General features: G+C 38.1%; 1 protein-coding gene across 4 annotated transcripts in view; it reads left to right on the top strand.

Annotated features, from left to right (window-relative positions):
- The window catches only part of HELZ (helicase with zinc finger), a 150,688-nt gene that overhangs the window by 29,395 nt on the left and 96,759 nt on the right, over window positions 1-24,534 (top strand). For all 4 annotated transcript variants that reach the window (XM_074970577.1, XM_074970575.1, XM_074970578.1 and 1 more), the window contains 8 exons: window positions 1,371-1,427; window positions 2,804-2,855; window positions 3,327-3,402; window positions 6,740-6,938; window positions 8,146-8,253; window positions 8,623-8,920; window positions 13,996-14,263; window positions 21,923-22,256. In XM_074970577.1, the coding sequence (XP_074826678.1) occupies window positions 1,371-1,427; window positions 2,804-2,855; window positions 3,327-3,402; window positions 6,740-6,938; window positions 8,146-8,253; window positions 8,623-8,920; window positions 13,996-14,263; window positions 21,923-22,256 (1,392 nt within the window). The remainder of the gene's footprint in view (window positions 1-1,370; window positions 1,428-2,803; window positions 2,856-3,326; window positions 3,403-6,739; window positions 6,939-8,145; window positions 8,254-8,622; window positions 8,921-13,995; window positions 14,264-21,922; window positions 22,257-24,534) is intronic.

Here is a 24,534-nt window from a genome sequence, read left to right as displayed (position 1 = left end):
CAAAAATCATCGTTCGTGGTTGTTTTCAATAGGAGTAGTATGGCCAGAAAATGGTTTGCTGACTTCTACCAGTGTCTGTGTGGAGTAATTCAATGAATAACGTTTGGAGTGTTTTTACTTGCAGAAACTGGAATGCATCCAGCTTCCCCCACAGTAGTATAAGGGAATGTTTCTCAGTAACTTAAATTCTTTATGCTCTATATAAGAGCCCTACAAGTTGGATTTGTGAACTCTGCTTTTGGAAAGAAATGGAATAGCATTTCAAATAAAAGCTCTGTGTATGAGGATTATCAAATGTACAGATTGGCAGTAAAGATATTTGAGTTTCTTTCTGCTGCTCTATAGTACAGGTGGAATGTAAAGGACAATTATAACAATCTGCTACCTAACAAACTCAGTGGCACTTAATTAATAAATGCAGCAAGTGGTCAGTTAAATGAAACCACAGACCTGAATCAGAACTCCTGAGTTCAGGATTGTGCCTTCCATGTCTATGAGAGAGCCTTCTAACTGAAAAATAACTTCATATTCAAGGGAATCCCAAGTAAAATCCTTTAAAATGAATTTATCTGAAGTAAGGCAAACACTTACTTTGTAGTGAAAGCTGCTACAGAACAGTTAAAGGGAACATACTCCAGAATGGAAAGAGTTGTTAGACTGTAAAAGTAATCAATTTGCAAAATAGCTTCTTGAGGAGAAGTGACTAGATCATGGATACAGCAGTGTGAATTTCTGATATTGACTCCTTCTGAGCTGGAGTAAATATTCTAATAGCAATAATAATAGTAATAATACCTAGCCCTTATATAGAACTTGTCATCAATAGATCTCAAAGCTCTTTACAAAGGAGGTCAGTATCATCATCCCCATTTTACAGATGGGGAAGCTGAGGCACAGAGAAGTGAAATGACTTGCCCAAGGCCACCCACCAGGCCAGTGGCCATGCTGGGAATAGAATCCAGGTCTCTTGAATCCTTTTCCAGTGTGTCACAGTGCCTCTAGGGTATTTGTTCTGAATAATACTGTCTTGTGAATGTGGAGCCTATTAATGCTTCATGTGGGTGACAGCCAGATTTCCTACAGTTTATTTACCAAGTTGTCCTGCACGTGTATCCCATTTTGCCTGACACCTGTCGCTCGAGTTTAGCTTTTATCAAGGGCAAGTTTCCTTGTTGCATAATAATGTTTGCTCAGTGTTGCACAGTATGTCATTTACCATTATGTAATAAAACTCAACAGCTCATTTGTCTTCCCCTCTTGCCCATCCCCTTTCCCAAATATTGGGTAGAAAAAAATGTTCCTCGCTGCCTGTGTTTACCATAGCAGAGGATTTATGTACCGAATGCACTAACGTTTTTCTCTCTCCCTAGAACGGGATGGTAACTAAAGATTTGACAAGACTAAAAATGCTGCTTGCTGAAACGGCGGTAAGAGTAAGCATGTTATTGGGAAGAAGGTGAAAACTGATCAATTGGCTGCAGGGTGTTTTGTTCTGTGCTCTTTGAACAAGGTGTATTGGGCACCATAGCCTACACTAGCCTACCTGTCTTTACTATCTTTAAAGCAGCCTTATACCAGTCTTGGATCTTTGTTTTTGATGAAAGAATAAGAAAAATGCTGAAAAGTGGTTGACTGTGGCTTGCAGTATTGACTGGAGAACAATGAGAACATCCACATACACTCTGTTTATTTCTTATGATTCAGAAAGTGGTTCCTCTTTACAGGGAAAATTATCCACTAGAGCTCTTAGCTGTGTCCTAAACGTGACGTAAGACTTAAAGTGACTTGGAAATTCTAGATGCTCCAGCAACATCTGTAGGAGGGAGGGATTAGTCTAAACATTATATTTATTGATTGAATTACTGTTTTCCTGTATGGACTTTGGACTTTGTTCATATTCTTTAAATCATTGCTTTTCTTTTCCTCTAAATATAAAATAAATAGACGTGTCAGTACGTTGTAAGACTTCACTCTTACTCCAGATGCAAATTGAAATGATTGCACTTTGACTCTTTTTGTTGCATCTGCTTGCAGCTTTGGAACAATCTGCTCAGTGACCAGCCCACTACTTCATTTGCCAGTGCCATATGTTAAATTCTTATGTCTCTAACAGCAGTATGATTCACTCACAAAAATAATAGTCCCTCTTTTTTAAACAATAGCTTTTAAAAAAGAGACACACACTCGGTTCCACTAAGGCCATGTGAGTGATTTGGGCTGATCTTAAAATAGCCAGAGAGAGCTCTCCTCTTCAGCTTTCTACACCAGCTACCTCTCCTACCCCAGTAAAAGGTAGAAAAAAGGGATTTCAGGTGTTCGAGGAGTGGTTGTGGATGGGAGGTGACATGGTGTAGCAGAGCTTTACCATGCCTAATCCTCCCCTGGCATAAGAGCCATTATGGGCCTTATACCAGTGGCAGAAGTTAGAATAGGCCCCCTGCTGTTCTTACTTCCACAAAGGCTGAATTGATGAGGTTCAGCGAGCTGTGACTGGCTCCTATTGGACACAGCTTTGTTGTTGTGGTGAACAGGGGCCAAAGTTTTTAGATAGTACAATTACATTTTTTTCTTTCATCAGATAAGTACACTGTGGTACATTAGATTTCCTCCATTCAGTTACTGTGACTGCTGGCATGTTAGCATGAGACCCTGGTTTGTGACCAGAATGTTGTTTGAACTAGTTGAGATTGTATTGTAACAGTCAGTACAAAAAAAATCTCTTATGAACACAGTAGCAAAATGCAACTTACAGTCAAAATCTTGATATATGAACCAACATATCTTTTTTTCTTCGTTATTGCAGGCAGCAGCTAGCAAAGTACCCTCAGGATACCATGGGGAGGATTTGGAAGATGGTAAGTAGAACATACTTAAAAAATGCTTTGAGTTGCATGGTGAAGCATTGATGATGGAACCACCGTAGTTGTCTGAAGAAACACCATTGTCTTGTATAGGCACGGCCCAATCATTTGTCCCTGACATTTAGTTGGAGGGAACACACTAGGAGTAAAGGGGAACCCTGCATGAATATTTAGCTCCAGTTTTGTTTGGAGACGCCAGGCCACATTTATTGGTCAATTTGTTATGGCAATACCACAGATTAATGTCTGTAACTTGCTTTATATGATTCCAGCTTTCGTCCCACGTAAATTTCTCAGGTATTGAAATCAATTGCTCAGTAGATTGCTATGGGGAAACAGCAGACCTGCTTGTGTGTTTATATGCTGTGAGATGGTGTTCAGAAACATATAACCCTGTGAAGTTTCTACCAAAAATTCTTATACTGGCAACTGGAAAAATAACCAGAATCCCCCATTACTCTACAGGATCTCAGGATGGTTGGCAATTCCGCCCCCCACCAAGGGGCGTCACAAGTAGTGAGGAGTACACGTTGTGTAAGAGGTAAAGTGATATAGTTCTATTGGTGATGAGAAGCATCTCTGTTTAAGGAATGATTTCATTTCTTTTATTTGCTGATAACTGTTTAATTCATGAGTGGAGAAACTATGAGGTCAAGGGATATAACCTACCTATTAGATCAGGGAACCCATTCACACTGTGTCTCTGGTTAAGTCACTTCGCTTCTCAGCACATCAGTTTCTCTGTCTGTAAAATGAAGTCAATAACACCAACCCTTAAGTATGTTTAGCCCCATTTTGCAGAGGGAGAAGCTCTCACACACACACACACACACACACACACACACACACACACACACACACACACACACACACACACACACACACACACACACACACACACACACACACACACACACACACACACACACACACAAAATGCCTTGCTCAAGATCACACAATTTGTGCTAAGATTGGCTTAGCTCCTAGTCTCTCTTTCTCAGTCCATTAGGATTAGACCATGCTTCCTGTGTATATAGTATGTAGTTTTTATCATTAGTAAAAGTGCCAAAAGATACATTAACCTGGGAAGTCCTGCACTGTGACTTGATTCTGCCTTGCATGTGTCATGTATACATCAATTAATTTCCCAGGATGTGTTGCAATCTGACCTGCTTTTCAGCTGGTATGGTTGAGCGTGTGAAAATCTAGGCTCTTTGGACCTGATATTTCAGAGGTGCAGAGCACCTGCAATTCCCATTGATGTCAGCATTTTATAATTTCATGCTGGTAATCATGCCGGGAGATTGACAACTTGATGTTTGGTAGCCTTTTGATGACATTCTTTGTGTTAATCAGTAACACATAACAGGAGCACCGTGTGAAGTTTGCCATCTTGCTCCTGGACTTGGTTATTTGAATGTTGCTAATTGTCTTTTTTTGCCATATGAAAGAAGTAGCAGCATTTTAGAAAAATCAGGCCCTCTGTTTTTAACTCTCAGTATTGTACCTGTATAAAGAGTGGCATTTTGAGCCAGATTTTTAATCCCAATTCTGCATTTTGTTCCAGTGAGGATATAATCTAGTGTCCACTGATTACTTTTGTATTACAGGAACTATTACCTTTGGGTTGAGAAGAAGGTCTTGATTAGTGAATCCATGTGATTATTATAATTCTGGCTGTGGGAGTTAGATTTATTTATAAAGAGACAGTAAGAACACTGAATATTAATTTTTGAAACCACAGTTGTCTTGAAGGTGGCACATGGCAATAGAGATGTGGCATCTACTAGATAATGAAATGAGGGAATTGCAAGACATACTCAATAAGGAACTGAATGTGTAAAATAAATGTAATTGTTGCTAGAAGTACTGAGAAATGAAAGAATGTGCAAAACTGGTTAATGGTGAATGATTTAAAGTGCTGTATCTTCCTATTAAATGCTGATGAGGAAGAACCCAAGTACTTGTTTCTAGAAATATTTTTTGGAAAATGAGAACACTTCTAATACGAAGGGTCAACATTTTCTAAATAATAGTAAAAATTCCAAATATCCAGCAGTGTATATTGTGGTTTATTGTTTTTATTAGGTCAGGAATGAAATTGAAGTTTCTTAAGAGACGTTGATAAAACTATCCATTCAAAATTGAATCTCTTACATGTATTGCTAGTAATAGTATAGATTGTTTTAAATGTAAACAATTTATTTTACTCACATTTTTATACATTTGTTTTGTGTTAGCTGTTCATTTAGATTAGTCTGTGAAAATAGACTAGTCAGTGTCACTTTTTTATTCTAATCTGTTTCACTCTTGAATTCTCATGCACTGGTACAATGATATTAAAAACATTGCAGGGGAATGTTTAAATCCAAACAAAGAATTGTTTTCAGTGAAAATATTTTAAGTAAATAACATGAGAACACTTCTCTTAAAATGATATCTAAAATGTTTACTTTCTTTTATACAAAATTTATACTTCGAGCGTCACAACACAGTGGCATCATTTTAAACTTTCTAAACTTTTCTTAAAGGAAAAGAGTATGCTAATTCAAATAATAAACTATAAGTAAATGTGGCTTGTATATCAGACACTTTGCTTCAAGGTTTTTCTGTGATTTTTCAATCACATAGCTTCAGTTTTACCATCTAATTTGCATTGTTACATAATATATTTACTACGAAAAGGTCATAACATTAATCATCATATGCTGTATCTATCAGTGATAGATACAGCGTATGATGCAACTTTGACCTAGTTGATCCATCCTCTTTTTCAGTAACACATCAATGTGGGAAGATGTCTAAATTCGTCCTGTAGTGTAAACTTATATATGAAACTCAACATAAAGTTAATTACACATCTTCTACATTTACAAGATCATGGTATAGATCGTTGGCTGTCGTCAGCTGTTTGGTACATGTGGTGTTTTAATTAATTAATTTTAGGTTTCTCATGTAGAAGTGAGGATTGTCCTGCTGTTTATGCTGTATACCAGATGATTTCATAGTACTGTCAAACCTTAAACATTAAATTCTATCCTCCAATTCTCCCTCCATCCAGTCTAATTTTTTTAAGTGTTTACAGCTTTAAATAATGATAGCTGACATGTTAAAGTTCTAGCTACAAGAATATTTTCCAAATAATATAGCTATTTGAATGCAAAGTGTAGACTAACAGCTGCATAGCATTTTCTGAGAGAACTGGAATTCTTAAATTGTGTGTGGGCAATAAGATGGTACTAAATTTTAAAGTGTAAGCAAAATGATATCACCTGGGAACATTACTTGACATTATTTAAAAAAATCCACAAACATAATAAAGTGTTGTACACGTACTTGGTCTGACTCTCTTGTTTCAAAGAGGTTGGTGTTCAGTAGTGTATGTCCTTTGGGAGATTTTCTAAATCTATCTATAAAACATTTACACAATATCTACCTGAAGTTAACTAAAAGAACCACATGATGTCAGTGTTGCTTCAGAAAACGTCTGCTGAAAGAGCACTCATCTGATAAGTAATAACATGACCTTTAAAGGAAAGTTTGTCATTGACATTGTTAGGTGTTCAGCACATATTTATTTGAAAGTAAAAGTTTCTTAGTAAAATGATTTATGGCCCTTTATGGTTAAATTGGAAAAATTCTGCATATACCATTAGGGGCATTACTGCAAGAGAGGCTGCTGCTGAACAATCCTGTACGTACATGTATATGTAGCTAAACCAGTTTCTATTGACTGATCCTGCCATTTTATGTTTTATGTGAGAGAATCAAAAGCCAGGAGAAAACTCTTTGAAGTAAAATCTCAGTTATTGTTTGTTTGTTTTTAAATTGGAACTTTGAAGAGTTTGAGGCATAATTGTTTTTCCTGTTTTGTGTAGATTTTTAGAGCAAGGGATCTGCAGGTATGGTGCACAGTGTACTTCAGCACATTCCCAGGAAGAGCTAACAGAATGGCAAAAACGATATGCTTCCCGCTTGATAAGATTAAAACAACAGAAGGAAAACAAACAATGTTCGGGTAGTTATATGGAAACCTTGATTGAGAAATGGATGAATTCATTATCTCCTGAGAAAGTGGTAAGGAAAACAAACTCCTTCTTTGTGTTCATATTTAAAACTATCAGATGAGCCTGTTTTTAGTCCTTACCACTAGAACTGGTCAAATTATTCATTACCAAGAAACTTTTCCTGCTTACAAAGCTTTCATAGACTGTGAGTGGTTTCTACAAATGCAGTTGTTCTCCTCAGGAATTCAACAAAGAGTTTGTGAACTACAGCTTGTGGATTGATTGCACATTGTTCATTTTGCATATTGACTATTCATGGTGCAGGATGGGTCAACCAAGTCATGCAGTGGTGTTCCTGCTCTTTGTTCAGATGGTGGTACTTTTTAAACTGAAGCATTAATTTTCAGTGGTGAATACTCCTTTTTGTGTGTGACTCTCGTTCTTTGCTTGCAGTTGCAGGAGTTTGCATGAAGAAAAGTCATTCCCCAAACATTCATTTGGTCATACAAATGTTTGTGGATACTGAAGAGTAAGGTTTCAGAGTAGCAGCCGTGTTAGTCTGTATCCGCAAAAAGAAAAGGAGTACTTGTGGCACCTTAGAGACTAACCAATTTATTTGACTATGAAGAGTAAGGGTTATGGATCTGATCAAACCCAACAGCTCTTTGCAAGTCCAAAGAATGTTTGTGGCACTAGTTTTGCAGTAGTCAACCAGCTCTTCTTATGACTGACACGAAGGAGTTTTCAGTCTATCGTTGATAAAATCTGGGAAAAGTGAGCACTTTGCCAAATGGATTAATGAGCAGAAAGCATGATTCTGCTCTCCTGGTACTCTAGTACTCTCACTGAAATCACTGAGAATATTGGGTCTGTTGGGAAATGCAGTCTCGGTGCCTTATTGTATAAGACCCTTGTTTCCAACTGAAATCTTAGACCTGACTGACCTAAACTGATTTTTGAGATCCATGCCTATGAAAATCAGGTAGTGTTTGTTCTCTCTGGATGGTTGTTTTGGGTCTTTTTGCATACATAATGTGATGTAGTTGAGTTACATTCTTAATTGTTGTCTGCCTCTCTGATTTAGCATATATCTGAATTAGTTCTTGTCTGGTGCTGATATTAGAATCCTGCACAATGTTTTTGCTGAAATCAACCCTTAACTTATGAAACAATCATTTTAGGCTTTCTGTTTTAAGATGTTAACTTGGCTTGACTGTCTTCTTTATTGACAGGGTCTGCAGAAGTTTAATGCTAGGTTTCTTTCTCTTTAAATCTAGCTTAGTGAATGTGTAGAGGGAGTGAGAGTAGAGCATAATCCTGAACTATCGGTTACTGTCACCACCAAAAAGTCTCAACAAACGTGGACATTTGCTCTCACTTGTAAGGTAGGATTCCTCCTCTTTGAAAATGGATCAATATTAAAGCTAGCATGCTGCAGCACTTGGATCTTATTTCTTTGCTCCAGTAAACCCACAGACTTTTGCAATTAGTGTTTCAGCTCCAAAATGCTTCTTTTAAAGTGAAGTAGTGGGGCATGGCCCAACCTCCACTCTGTTTCTCCCCATCGGGGTGGCGATTGCTGGTGTGGCTGCTGGGAGATTGCTGGTGGGGATGCTATGTTCTCGAGAGTGCAGAGACTCAGCTATGCCTGATGAATGAAGTCTTTTAGCCTCCCCAATCTGGCCTCAGATGAAGCACTTCATAAAATAGTTTTCAGAATTTATTGTCACTTCAATGTTTGCATTTCTCTGTAGCCTGCAAGAATGCTGTATCGAGTGGCGTTGCTTTATGATGCCCATCGTCCTCATTTCAATATCGTTGCAATATCTGCTGGAGACAGCACTACCCAGGTATCACAAGAAGTCCCAGAAAACTGTCAGGAATGGATAGGAGGAAAGATGGCCCAAAATGGAATAGATCATTACATATACAAAGTCAATATAGCCTTTAACACGGAAATCTTTGGAACATTTCGCCAAACCGTAGTGTTTGATTTTGGGTTGGAACCAGTACTCATGCAACGAGTAATGATTGATGCTGCTTCAACAGAAGGTAACGTTCAGCTATTTTTCTTTTTCTACTGAACAGACTTGATAGAAATGTCCAAAAGAATGTTTCTCCTTGTGGTAATTTTGAGAATCAGAAACACGTCCTGCAGTGCTCATCAGTCAGTATGATGAGCATTTGTTGTTGTGCGTTCTCCTGTGATATGATAATCAGTTTACTATAAATACAAGATAATTTATCAGACTATTATTTTTTCCTTTTCTCATCTCTGTGCAGAATATTTATGTTAGAGGATAATGAATGTCCTTCATGATATAATATATAATGTCTTACATGTCTATAAATGTAGATTTTGGGCCAGATCTTCAGCAGGTGTAAATTGCCATAGTGTCATTGGAGTTAATGTTGCCTTGCCAATTTACAGGGGACCGTCTGGTCCTAAGTCCTGATATAGAAATGCGAGAAATTGTTGGAAAGCAATATTGTCTCTACTTGCACTGGGCAGAAAACATGATTGTCTTTATGTGTTCAAGTTAAATTTGAACTAAATGTTGCCATGGTCATTGTATTTTGTTTACTGTATTGATCTGTTCCTGTCAGTTACAAACAGGAAATCGGGACTTTCGGTTCTAGGCACCTCATTGTCAGAAAGATATCTACAAATTGGTAGGCATTCAGAGAAGAAGGGGAAAGATGATCAGGGAGCAGGAGTGATTGATTTATGGGGAAAGATTAAAAGAGCTAAATGTGTGTTGCTTGGCAATAAGCAAAGAAGGTAGGGTGAGGCCTGGTAGTCATCTGTGTCTCTATGAAGATTGGAGAGATGAGAAGACTTAACGGGCCTAAGAAGCATTTTTACTGTATTGCAATGAGAATAACCAGGATTAATGAGATGAAACTAAGGGAAGGAAAATTGAAGTTGTGTCTGAGAAAGAGAGATTTAATAGATTTTGACACAGTTTCCCAAGAGAGGTGATTACAACTCTTTTGCTTGGGACATTTTAAAACAATTGAGTGCTAGAGTCAGATAGACGTGAATAATGGCTGATATTCAGTTCTGCTTTGCTAGTATCATTTCTCATTGTTTTTGAATAAATAAAACCAATTTGTTGCTGCTTCTTTTCTGACTAACTTTCCCTTTTTCAAAAGAATTTCCAGATTAGCACACGAAAGCCTTTCTTTCTTCACAGTTTTGAGTCATTTGTCAGTTTCTAGTTAGTGTTTGTGTTTTGCTGAGGCTGTTCTGAAATGCTTGTGGTCCTGTTAATGCTTTCTTTTTTTTTTTTTTTTTTTGCACTGAGTGTTCTCCAGATGCTGATTAGGTTCACCTTCAAAACATGCTCGATGAAGAATTTTAATTTTTTTATGTGACAAAGAATTGTCTTTTGAGGCAAAGGGGAATCAACACTTTTTTCCCCCCTGCTCAGAAACAGTTGGGTATAGTCCGAAGATCATTAGAAATATTTTGCTTGGCAGTGAATGAGAACTTGATTTGTCAAGAAGACTTACAATATTGAGAAGCCAAGAGCTGAGCACTGATTCTTGTTTTGGAAATTTGTGCAAATTCATTTATCCGAACAGGAGGTCAGAACTCAGAAACATTTAGCATAATCTCCTCCTAAAGGCTGTAGGAAAATACAATCAGTTGTACTCCTGTTAATTGTAAATCTTAGGAAATTGATGAGATCCAGACCAAAATTGGCAAAACTACTTAGGAGGCGCAGAAATAGATTGACTGATTCTAACTGAAATAGAGTATGACTGTCTGGGAGATGACCAGAATACTGGTCAATGAAGCGTATTTTATCTCTTCAGGAAGACTGTTTCTCTAGTCTGTCTGTTGTAGTCATCAGGGAATCCCAGGAAGAGTTCAGCTCACAAAGATTTGAAGGAACATTGATTTAATTTTTGGCAGAGGTCATAATTCTGCAGGCTATTGTTACTAATTTCTTTCTACCTTTCAGAGATGTGTTGCAGAGACTCTTTCCTATTTCTAGCATCTCCAGATCTATTGCTACATCTTTAAGTGATCCAGGAAATTCATATTTCCTTGTTTTTTAGTGATATAAGACTTTTAAGACCTTCTTATTAGCAGAAATAGTTATAGATGTCATTGCTATACACTAATACATATAGTATGTGGGTTGGCTAGAGTTGCAGGTGTTGCTTTTTGCTATTCCTATCCTTTGTTTACATAGAACAGATTTACATTTACCGGATCAGCAAAGAGAAAATGTAAATAGCAAATGCCATAGTTTATTAACTGTTCTTTCCAGATTACCTGAATACTTATAGCCCAAAGCAGGAAGTTGTAGTGTCCACAATACACTAGAACTCCACATAGGGTATGTTTCAGAATGCATGAGATACTGTGTTTAAGAGCAAGGCTGTGGTCTTTTCAGGAACTATTATGTGATCTCCATGCAAGAGGGCAGCTAACCAGAGCTGACAGGTTTCCAAAGTCAGTAAACTTGCAGAAACCTGGTGTCCTTGCAATGTAGAGCTGTTTAAGACCAAGAGAGCCAAGCCATAATTTATTTGCAAAGGCAAAACTATTAATCTTCAGACAAGTCAGTGTCCTTGCAGTTTAAACTGCCAGGATTTCTCAGTGCTGACTGCTAAAACTAGATCAAGGGCAGGGGCAATATAAATGGCACTCTGGCGCAAAATGGAACGATGAAGCTGCATAGTGTACTGCCTGCCGAGTTCACTACAACACCTCTTTTTGAGATGTCACATCTCTGTATGCAGAGAGATAGCAAAGGAAATCTCCAATCAGTCAGATTATTATTAATATTTATCTAATGCCCAAAAGTGTGCTAGGTTCTTTACAACCAAACATAAGTACAAAGTCTTTCCCTTAAGAGCTAACAATCTATGTAGACAACATATGGGCCATGGAAGGGGTAAGGATTGCAACTGAAAGCAAGTGAAGGAATTGTGATGTTAGGCATATATCTTGTTCCATGTGTGTGTTTTGCATTTATATTTCCTTGAGTGGTGGGGTGTTGGGTTATAGTATGTAGCAGTCTGACGGAAGAAGTAACATCGAGCAAACAATCCTGAAAGAGGCCTTCACCTGTTTTTGGTGAGTGCCTACGCTGCTGGTACAAATCCGTATATGACAGATAGGTCTAGGCAGTGACTTGGGAAGGTCAATAATAACTTTTAAGGATATTGGAGCTATGACCTCATGAAAGACAAGCATCCTCCTTTTTAAATAGTATTGAGAAGAGACATTTAAGTTGAGCAGCGTCTGTCACTTTTCTTGGGGAGCTCTCTCTTTCAAGAGAAGATTAGTTTTTCAAGCCGTGAAAATGTTCTTAGGATTGGAAATGCACAAAAGTCTTCTTAGGAGAGCAACCTTGTATGTATATTCCATGTTAATACTCAGAAAATAGTTATGTCAGACGAACAGTTACAGGAAATGTCTGTAGCATGCAATATCAAATGGCCAATTTCCTAGCAAACAAGGACAGTGTCCTGGCAGTCTGACTGTACTGTTGCACTCTTAAGATATGATCAGTACAGGAAAATGTAATACCCATGGTGAGATAATTTCTAATTCTGAAATCATCAAACATGGGCCTTTTTCTCCTGTTGTACATCATTAGCACCTAACATCATTCAGTTTAGAGGAAGAAGAGAATTATTTATATCTTCTTTCTAATCTCTCTTAGATGAACTTTCAAAAATATTAGAGTAGGTTTCAGAGTAACAGCCGTGTTAGTCTGTATTCGTAAAAAGAAAAAAGAAAAGGAGTACTTGTGGCACCTTAGAGACTAACCAGTTTATTTGAGCATGAGCTTTCATGAGCTACAGCTCACTTCATCGGATGCATAGCATATTGTGGAAACTGCAGAACTAAGTGAGACAGGCCTGTTTCCTATGGCTGAAGAGTGATGTTGATCTGAGATTCCTGTTGCTAAACTGGCCTCATATTATCACTCAGACATCACATTTTTCATCTCTTTAGGATACAGAATGATGTAGATAAAATGAAATATTTTATTTGAGGTTACAGGGTCTTTCTTAACTCTTTCACAGGCAGTGCTGTGATATCTGGGCACCCATTTTACGCCTGATTCAAAGTTGATACATTAAAAGGCAGCTGTTGCTTCACCATGAATGCTAAATCATTTTGAAGCTTTTAGCTTAACTATAGTTCTGTTACATGAAACCCCTACTTAGTCCTCCAGGTAGCAGTTGCCATGTGTTGAATTTTTGCCGTGTTAATGGCTATTGCAGGGGTCTATGAAAAATTCTTGACTTCATCTTTATGATTTGGGCTACAATATATAGACATAACAGAACTAACTAAGGACAGACTGAAACATTAATTTCCTTCCATTTATCAATGTGGTCACACTTTCAAGTGATGCTTGGAGAATTAATTGTGTGTGTACGATGTGAATCTTTTCAAATGTTTAACCCTAATGTTATATTAACCTAGGATTTAGTTTTTAATATCCTAAAGGCCTTCCGTGTACCGCAAGTTAGGAGATTCCCTATCACCTACCCTACTGGTTCCCCCACAGCTTAGCTGACATGATTTATCTTGTGAGGTTCATGTGTATTTTCTCTGGTTTTGGAGGGGAAAGGTGTTTGCTATTATATCTAAAATTTGAAAAGGACATGCAGATACTATGGATGCTTCTGATTGCTCTTAGTTGTAGTAATAGATTCCTTCCATTGCTTGTTTAATTTGTATGCTCTACCTGTAGAGTTGCTATATTTTGATATTCTCTTATTCTTGTGTGTGAGTTGGTTTTTGTGTCTGTTGTCAATCAGTCTCTGAAGTTGGACTTGTTCTTCAACAGTAAAATTATGAAAATTGTCCTAGACAAAGGAGAATCTTATCTGCAGTTTGATTATTTTAAGATAGCTGAGTGACTTCAGTAATCCTGTGTTCTCCTTGAAGAACCAAACCATATTCTGTTAGTTAAAAATTAAATGTAGCTTACAAATTCACAATTATTTTGTTTTACATGAATAAGCTGTGGTGGGGAAAAATCTAATGTTTCCCACTTATATATGTCATTTACATGTGATCAAAGTGTAGAAAATTATCTTGGAGAATTTGAACTGAATCTTGTCCCTGTTTGTATCTCCACATGCAGATCTTGAATACCTGATGCATGCACGGCAACAGTTACTAACTACAGCTAAGCGTTGGGATTCTACTTCTAAGACTATTGTAGATTTTGAGCCTAATGAAACTACTGAATTGGAGAAGAGCCTTCTTATCAGATACCAAATTCCTCTATCTGCTGACCAGCTGTTTACACAGTCTGTCCTGGACAAATCATTGACCAAGATCAACTATCAGTCTCGGTTGCATGACCTCCTTTATATTGAGGAAATAGCACAGTATAAGGAAGTCAGCAAGTAAGTAGTACTTTTACAAAATTCTGTCTTAACTGACTGTTGCTGTCCTACTAAAAATGATTAGGATGTCACCCTTTCATTGTAATTGCACTTCTCTGACTGGTTTTGAAAGGGCTAACAGTTTAGTCATTAAGCCTTCTTACATCTTTAAAGTAAATTAAGAGTGGATATGAGTCTTGGAATCTTACCTCTTCATAGAAGAGAATGGAAATATATACTGTAGTAATAAATGGCTGTGAAGATAAAGAGATGTCTTCATTAACCTTTGGTTAGGGTTAGAGACACTAACCTCAAATGTACTGTGTTTTCCAAGGGTCCTGATGTTAGTTTTTTCTTCTTACAGCTCCCTAAATACAAAAAAATGTTAAGGACAGCAGGGGCAATTTAGAATGTTTCTGTTCCCTTGCCAAAAAAGAGAGCCTGTTACAGTTCAGTTATCTGTGACATCGTCAAATAAAAGGGGTTTCAGAAAAGAAAAGTATTACCATTCTTCTCTATAGACGATTGCAGGTTTAAGAAAACTTTTGAATCCTCCTCATGGTGGGCCAGATCCTGATCTCTGTTGCAGACGTGTACATCTAGAGTAACTGCTTTGGAGAGCTGATGCTTTACTTACTATTCGCTAAACAGGCAGACTGAGTAATAGCTTTCCAAGTCTAAGATGGGCACATAATGTAGACTCTATTTTTTGTGTCAGGAATATTCTTTGTCATTATATATATATATGCTGTCCAGCACCATTAGACATATGAGAAGGATACAGGTGAAAAAATAAGGTACATGTTCCAGGTTCATAGTCATGCTATACTAGACCATTTTTCTATTTTGACATTTGTGATTAATGATCTCACCTTCACTTGTATGTTATGAAAATCTTTTAAGGTGACATACCCCTAGATCAAGAACTCTTATTGGCATCATTTCCCCCTTAACTTGATGTGGTAGCAAGTAAAATCCTGTATATACCAATACAAGAATGTCTTCTGTAGAGCACTGTGCCTCCGGACGTAGTCAGGAGTTTAATCTAATTATGCAGTGGTCATTTAAGAATATTAATAATATGTACTATTATTGAAAGAGACTTTTTTGAAGCAGGAAAATAGTATCTAGTCATTTTTGCTTTCATATCTTGTATAAGCGATAGTAAACTTGAACCAGTTAGCTGAATATACCTAGTCATAGCACTCCTCTATTGGGGAGCTGGAATTTAACATACAAAGAATTTGCCTCTACATGATGTTTTCAGCAAACTAACAGATTCGCTCTTGCTGACCTCCATCACATGTATTCTTATGGAGGTTTATCTTTCAAAGCATTTTAAAGCAAGGTCAGACTTAGAGAAAACAATGATATAAACAACAAATAAATAATATTTTTACTTTGTTAATATTCATGTTGAAAATTACGTTGCCAACATCTCATGGAAGACAAAAGAGCAGCTTGCATGTACAAACGATGGAATAATGAGTACGTTCCAATCCATGATGCTTCACTTTTGGATAATTTGGTACTGCAATAAATTATTACTATTGCATGACTTTCTGTTAAGTGGATTAATAAACGTAAGTTCTATACATGTTTTTTAAGTGTCTTCTGTTTGGTAGAGTTGATGATAGAAATCTTCTTCTTTTGATTAAATTATGTTATAGTCAACCCATTTTAATACACTGGGTCAAAGTTCTACATACTTGTGATCCTGTGTGCCTTAGATCACAAATGGTGATTGTTGTGGATCTTGCTAGCCTCTAGTAGATATTTTGTACAGATTATAAAACAACTGATTGACAACAGGGTCTATCAGGAGAGGTCCAGGACTGGAATAATTTGCAGTCCATGGTTGCAGTGCATCGCTGGGTTAACCAGTACTGCTGGTTCCTCACTTTCATCAGCCCCTAATTGATCCCATTTAGAAAGTGGTGGTGTGCATGATTTGAAAATGATGCAATAGGCCTAAACATGCACAAGAAAATGCAGAGAAAAGGTTGAAACTTGAGGCTACTTTATGGCTTCATATGCAGCATGTAACACCACACCTGCTGTATCAAGACCCCTGCAATACTTAGCTACACAATAGAATCACCAGCTTCCTGGTGGTGCTTGCTTTAAATCAAATGTTGTCCTTTGGGCTAATTTTTCAGTAGTGACACCTCCAATTTTGAGCTCAGAATGCACCTGTTTGTGTGCACATGGGCATTTTTTCGCCTAAAGGTGGATTATGCAGTGTGCCCTGCGTAGGACTATATGCAGAAGCTGCAGCTGGTGTAGAATTGAGCCAGCTGATTATTACTAAGCAGAGTTTCCTGCTTGGAGCACATAATCCATACTCCAAAATCTGCACTGGCTGCCAATTGATTTCCAGGTCAAATTCATAGTGTTGGTTTTGATCTATGACACGCTAAATGGTTTGTTTCTGTCTGCCTGCAAGATTACCTCTCTCCTTGTGATCCTATAGCGGATGTGGTCATCTCCAGCACTTGAGCTAAGAGCCCTCACTATAAGCAGGAGGGTGTTGGTTGCTGGGCATTCTTGGTGAAGGATTCAGCACTCTGGTTCTCGCTCCTAGCCTTAATTTTGAGCCTGGCTTTTTTTTTTTTTTTTTTTTTTTTTGACCTTTAGGGCACACTGCAAATTGCAGTGCTTGTCCCAGACTTTCATTGGAAGGCCAAAGGACAAGTGCTGAAGGGTGTCATGTGGAAGAGGTTGAAATGGCATTGGTAAAGTGTCTTTAATTGACTATCGCAAGGGAGTCTCTGGTGGGGTTGGGAAAGTCTTGGAGAGCTTTATGTGTAAGCTGTGTTTATTGTAATATTGTGGAAAATTTTTATTTTAGATAATTACTTAACATGCTTAGAGTAGAAAATAGGGGCAATAAAGGTTTGAATAAATAAGCCAACACTCTGATTTCCATGTGCAAACGTGGGCTTTGTATGAACAAGCAGGTGTGCAGGCCAAGCTCTAATTTAGATGCTAGTTCGGATCTGGTGGTAATTTGGGCCCTTCATGTAATTTTTGAGGATTTAAACTTCTTCATCTTTCTCACTCTTACATTAAAAAAGAAAGCAGACTATAATAATAATAATACCTGTCACATGTTTTGCTATTCAAATTGTAGACCAGATTCTCACTCAAGTTTGCAGAAGCCTCACATATTGGCTTTCATGGAAGGTCAATGTATTTTTGCTGCATTGGGCCTTGAGTTCATGAGCCATTACTGCATATTACACTGTGCCTCGGAGTAGTAAAATGCTGCTGTGCATGCCCTGTGTGGAACTTACGCACATGAATGTTAAATGCCATACTGAACCTTTTAAAAAACTGACGCACACAGCCATATTCTCTAAGGCAGTGCTAATCAAAGTGGTGGTCCGTGGACCGGTGCCGGTCCGCGAGCCATCGGCTGCCGGTCTGCACGCGCATTAGAAAAAACAAATGCCGGTCCCCCACATCAGATAGAGCACTGCTTCTCAAGCTAAGGGATATTTGGTCTTTTGGGGTGCTACAGTCTGCATTGGCAGCAGATGGGCTAATGATCTGGTAAGTCTTAAACTTTTGTGATGTAATTATAGAAAATAACCTTTTCCCTAACAAATTAGAAATAGAAGCATAATTATGCTGAAATTTTATAACATTGCTTGGAAGGTTGGAATACTGGGCAGAGGGCAGATTTGCTGAGATTTTGGCTGATAGATTTTTCCTGTTCGTTTTTACTGCGCTTGTCTCCAACTTCATGGTTCCTAGAAAAATCTGAGAGAAAGAAGGATATCAAAGACTACAAAAGTTTTGAGGTGGCATGATGACTAAGACAGCTGAAGTTTCAAAAGAAACTCAAACTTAGTTTTTCTCACCACTTGAGAGTTCATCTCTCAGTGAAGAATAAGTATGTCTAAAATTACACAAAGCTTGAATTTACAGTATAAGAACTCTCAAAAATTAATTATGGCTTTTGTGGTAAAGTGTTTATGCGAGAGCACACTAAAAAGTGTTAATTGGACTTGCATTTCTGATTAGCTGAATATCAGATCTTTAAGTGTTAGTGTGAAAGCATCCATTGTGTAATCCAGAAAAATGTCAAATATGAGAGAAACCTCAAAAATATTTGATTTTTTTTTGGTAAGTTGTTTGGGAGACTAAGGAGTTTATTTCCTCTTAGAAAAGCACCATGATGTACTATTTGAAAGAGCCTATAGTAAAACAAATGGTAGCTATGAACATTACAGTGGCTTATTAATTAATACACTAGAACAGGGAGCGTTGGACTGGGAGTCAAGAAACCTGCGTTGTGTTGCTGCCTTCACCCCTGATTTGGAGTGTTACAAGGGGCAGATGGCTAAGGCTTGCTCTTTCAAACGTGACCTTTAATTTTGGGTGCTCCATTCCTGTGTGCCCAACTTTAGACACCTATGACCTAATTTTCAGAAGTGCTGACTGTCCAGGACACCAGTTGAAGTCAGGAGCTTCAGTTCATCCCCTCTGAAAATCAAGCTCTTGGTATTTGAAGTTGAACACCCAAAATTAGAGGTCACTTAAAAAAAATGTGGCAGTTAATCTCCTTGTGCCTCAGTTTCACAATCTGTAAAATACTTCCCGACTTCACAGGGATGTCCAGAGGCTTAATTCATCAGTTTATAGAAACAGACTTTTGAAAGGAAAGTGCAGTCCCACTCCAAAGTGTTGTTTTTAATTGGTCTGATTCAGATCTTTTGCATGGGGAGTGAGGTTCATCTTGTTAAATCTTACTAAGCATGAACATGGAGTGTGCTCATGTTCAATCTAAGAAGGAAAGGGGGAGTGAATGAAGGAAGTGTAGTGCTTGAGTATTAGAGGATTTGGTGGTTGAATAGCTCACCAGAAGGTGTCTCCCTAGTCAATGGAAATAATAATCTGGAGAAGAAGGTTTTCATCAGTAGACTAGAACCAATGTAGCCACTTAAGATGATTGTGTAAAGAGTAGCATGTCTCAGAATAGCAGTAATATAGTTATTCAGCTAATATATGTGTAATAATATGGACTGCTTTAAATTGATTCAAGTTAGAGAAAGCTTTGATGAAATAAAAATGTTATACTGCCACCTGCTATCTGACTAATAATAATGAAATTTTAAATGTTACTGAGGCTTATATACATTAACACAATATTGCAGCAGTTATCTGAATGGAATTAATGTCTGTAACTGACTAATAGAGAATTCAGAATTATGTATTATAAGTTGATAAGGAAAAAGTCTTGCATGCTTTCTCCTAAATGCTTTTAGAAAGTGGAAGGAATTTATTTTAATTTCAATCATGGTCTGCTGAATTCATGCTTTGAGATAAACTAAATGATCACTTTTACTGCAAATTCCCTAGTAGCTATTACAATTATCTTAAGTATACTGGTGATGAAGAAAGTAAATTTGTGTCCCTGTCAAACCAAAAATCATCTCTTACTTCATTGTATTGCTTATTTGCCAGGGATGTTTGTGAGACTTTGTGTACATGTTATACAGAGAATGAAATACCACCACAAGGAGACAGACTTGCAGTTTTCATTTAAGCAAAAAGATTTATCAGATGTGAAAAAAAATCTTTCATGGGTTTAATAGGCATTTAAGATGCACAGAAGAGAACTGAAACTGGTTTGATTTTGGGACTGTGATATGTTGTAGTAAAGATTTTCTGTTGCAATGGATTAAATAGTATTACATATGCACTTTTAATAGTTTACCAGGAATGGTTAGAAGGAAGCTGAACGGATTGAACAAGTCAACATAAATGTGGAAAGCATCATATGGAGACAACACATAACAGTAGAAAGTTGTTCATTTCACATGATAAAAAGATCACCGCTCATTTTAGTGGAAAGCAATGTATTCTGCATCCCTTCTACTTTCATTGATGTATTCCCCTCTAACTCATTACAAAATATTAGATTAAACTTGTTGACATTGAGACAGATATATGAGTGTGTGTAATACACTTCCAAGGGAATGGCTGAAGCTCTGTTACTTGGCACATTTAGAAACCAGGATGAAGAAGGAACTAGAAAACGTACTGGATTGTTGTCCTTTAGAAAAGGGAAGGACAAGACAGGCTAATAGGTCATTTTTATCTTTATTGTCTATGATTTTTTTGAGAAGTGTAAATACAAAGAGTGGATTTGCTACTTCTACTGTGAATGTGGTGTGGGGTAGTCATGGCTACATGTTAGCGCAGAAAGAACTCACTGTCAATGGGAGCTTTGTGCACAGATGCTGTATGTCAGGGGCCCCAACGCGCCCGCTGGGGCAGTTCTATGCGCCCGCAGGACACTGCACTGCCAAAATGCTGCTGCCGAGCGCGCCCGCCGGAGAACCGCCCACTGCAATGCCGCTGAGAAGCGTTGCTGTTTCTCGGCTGCATTTCGGCTGGCAGCGCTTCTTTCCGCTTCTACTTGGGGACCACTGCTCACTGTAATTAGGCATGTGATATGTTAGATATTAATCCTTCTTTTAAAATAGATCCATTCTCATTACTTATTGGTCTTAGCTTCTAATTTCATAAAGTTTTAAAATAATCTGTTAAACTATGAGGGTATAATAGCCCTTTGCTCCCTGCAAGACAGCAACCTGCCTTCTCTAGAAGAGGGTGTACAGAACAAATAGGAATCGTATTCTGTTCTGAACCTATGTATATGTCCCTAAAGAATCCAATGTAGTCAATTCATAAATATATAGTAAACTTACAAAATATTAAAATAACTTTTCATTGCTGCGGGGAAAATGCTGCAGCCGTTACTCAGGTAAAACTCTCATTGACTTCGGGCAGAGTTTTCCCTGAGTAAAAATTTCAGGGTTTGGGTCTGTCTATTTAGAGCGTCTTTTTAAAACCTTCAGAGATGTTACTGCTTGTAACCACCCGTTGATGTTAGTTACATTCCATTCAGAAGCAAAATAGACACTGTTGCCCTCAGATGTTTTTGTACTGTTCAGTTACTTCCTTTGTTTACAATTGCATTCCTTCCTTTTATTATATATCGTTTTCCTTCACCAAGGTAATGTATATTTACACTTTTTTATATCTTTACTAATGTATTTAATATAGATCTAGTTTGAGTCTGGGTTTTGTAATGAATAAATTTGACAATGGCAGGGAATATATTAATTGTGTTATCCTTTATAAAATTTCTCTACCACATTGTCACTTTGCTTGTAGTGGGGTTTTAGAATCATGGACCAGATTTACTTGCCAGAAGAAGAAACTCGAGGATCTTTTCATTCTGAATAAACTGATTATTTGTTACCCTTAAAGTACATGTTGCCTTTAAATAACATATAAAAGGCCCCCATACCTGCCATTACAGACAGAGCAGCTGCTTGCAGGGGAATTTTTCTCTTATCAACAGAATTTGTAGCTGCCTTCTCTGAATGGAGGCACAACATTTTTGAATGTTCTACAGTACTATGCTTAAATTTCTCTTACTCAGGTCCAGATTCTGCCCCCCTTATTCACAATGAATAGTTACTTATACAGTCACATTGAACTGCTGCGAAAGAAGCTATTACTCAGTGTAAGGGAGATAGGGTTGGATCCTGAATGTATGATGTCTCTGAATTTGGAGGCATTTTTTATTTGATTAACATTATCTCCTGATTTCTCAAATCAACTCCTTTTTCTGAACTAATTTTATCCTTTCTGATTTAGGTTCAACATAAAAGTGCAATTGCAGATAGTAGCAAGCTTCATGCTCACTGGTGTTTCCGGAGGTGCAAAGTATGCCCAAAACGGACAACTTTTTGGCCGCTTTAAGCTCACTGAAACGCTTTCTGAAGACACTTTGGCTGGACGGCTGGTGATGACCAAAGTCAATGCTGTTTATTTATTGCCAGTCACTAAAGAGAAGTCAGTACAGACCCAAGGAACCAAAGAGAAGGTTTATGAAGCAGCTATTGAAGAGAAAACAAAGGATTATATCTTCTTGAGGGTATCCAGGGAATGCTGTGAAGAACTTAATCTTCGAGCAGATTGTGAAATGCAGGTATGTTTGAATGGAAGATTCTTGCTGTAGGAGGGATTTGTGCTATTTTTTCCCCTCCTAAAATAATTTACATGCCAAAGGACTAGAAAGATATTAATAGGAATTTTTTATTCCTCATTATATGCAGAAAATCTAGCAAGGAGAAGAATTTCAGGTATAAATTTGATTTTTATATGTAATAGAATTAATATTTTAAAACTGTTAAGAGTAAAAATATATTTTAATGAGACTCATTTCTGATATAAAACTTGTCGTGATGTGGTTAAGCATCCTGTGCAAATCTTAGCTTGTGTGTCTCCATGTTCTCAAGGATACACCTTGAGAGCTAATAAGACAGATTTTGGGCCTGAGTATAGACTTATTTGTTCTGCAGAGCCTCCAGCTTCATCTTTATTGTTATGGGTGTGTGTTTGTGGGGGGGCATAGGTGTTCTTTCCACTTTTGACACCTACCTGCGATATTTCTGGGTTTCAGAGTAGCAGCCGTGTTAGTCTGTATCCGCAAAAAGAACAGGAGTACTTGTGGCACCTTAGAGACTAACAAATTTATTAGAGCATAAGCTTTTGTGGGCTACAGCCCACTTCATTGGATGCATAGAATGGAACATATAGTAAGAAGATAGATGTATATCTACAGAGAAGGTGGAAGTTGCCATACAAGCTGTAAGAGGCTAATTAATTAATTACTATATGTTCCATTCTGTGCATCCGATGAAGTGTGCTGTAGCCCACGAAAGCTTATGCTCTGATAAATTTGTTAGTCTCTAAGGTGCCACAAGTACTCCTGTTCTTTTTGTGATATTTCTTTATTCCTGTTTTCTTGATCTCTCTGCTACCTTTGCCTGTCTGATTACTCTCCCTTTCTCTGCAGTCTCTCCTCGTGGCCCCCTGGGCTTTGTATTGTCTGTTTTTTGAGTATGTGTCAGTGTGGATCCCTCTGTAGATGCACATGTGACTCTTGCATGCGGTTTGGATTTTGTTTTTACTATGGTCTGTTGGGGCCATGCACCTGCCCTTTCCCTCTTTGTGTTAGGGCATAAAGGGTGTGACCCTACTTCGGTTCCCCCTTACTGCCTGCTCTCTTCAGAGACCCGTAACTGGTCTTTTTCAGCCTATTTGGCTATCTTATCTTCACTGTTTATCATAAAGCATGTTCCTTAGAAAACAAAAATGTGGAAAATTTGATCAATCACTCCCAGGTACAGCGGGGCAAGGTGAGGCAAGGCACTTCATGCCAATTGCTAACCTTATAGTGCAGTCCAAACCCTCTGTGAAGGATTGCAGGCCTTGAACCAGGGCCTATGGCTCCCCAGGTAGTGATCAGACCGTGGCCGCCACCCAGCAGCTCATCCGAACCAGTGGAGAAGGGGGCTACTGAAGATCTAGCTCAAAAAGAGTCCTGCCCATGAAGAGGCACAGGAAGTTGTCTGACCATCTAGGTGAATCCTTGGCTGCCTTCTGGTATGGTCCCTGCCTACTTGCCTGAGTCCTGGTTTCTTCCTCCCAGCTTGATCCTGGCTCCTGCTCTTCTCATCCCAGACCTCTGTTTATTTCTGGTGCCTGTTTTCCTGCCTTGTTCTATGTGCCGTTGCACTCTATATGAGTCTATGAAAATATGCTCATGAGTATGAATATAATGTAACTGGAATATGCTTCACTGAAAAGGTCTCTTGTAAGGTATCACTACAAAGCTTATAATCTACTGAGTGTGGTCATCCTATTTGTATAAATGTATCACTCTTGTATCTAAACTAGAAATATGAAATATAACTCTGAGGTCCTAGTCTAGTTATGCAAAGTGTGGGCCATTAATGGTGGTTTGGAATCTTAATGGTTCCCATTAACCAGGACAATTGACTGTAGGTGGCTCTGTTTTACTTGTAAGTCTTCCTGTATACATGTGTGCTGGCAAGTGAGTAATGAAGTCTTACAGTGACATGTGATCACTGGGTTTGCAGGAGGCTAGCAGATCTGGCTCAAACCAGGGCAGGGCACTGAAGTCCTAAGCTGACAGGGCAGGAAAGTAGGAGCAGAAGTAGTTGTGGCACATCAGGTGGCAACCCCCAGGGGGTTTCTGTGATCCAACCTGTCACACTCCAGATCCCTGCTCCTACCCATGATGATGACTTTGGCTCATGATAAATAGCCCGGAAACCTTTGCTGGAAGAATATATTCATCTAAATAAAAGAGGTTCTCGATATGGGCTGCCCAGCATGATATGGACTCAGTCCAGGCCTTGATACATTGGAACCTCAGCTACTTATTACACTTAATACAG

The sequence above is a fragment of the Natator depressus genome, chromosome 14 (assembly GCF_965152275.1).
Source record: "Natator depressus isolate rNatDep1 chromosome 14, rNatDep2.hap1, whole genome shotgun sequence".
In the NCBI taxonomy this organism is placed as follows: domain Eukaryota; kingdom Metazoa; phylum Chordata; order Testudines; family Cheloniidae; genus Natator; species Natator depressus.
The sequence above is the reverse complement of the archived record's forward strand: the minus strand, read 5'-3'. Positions and strand labels throughout refer to the sequence as shown.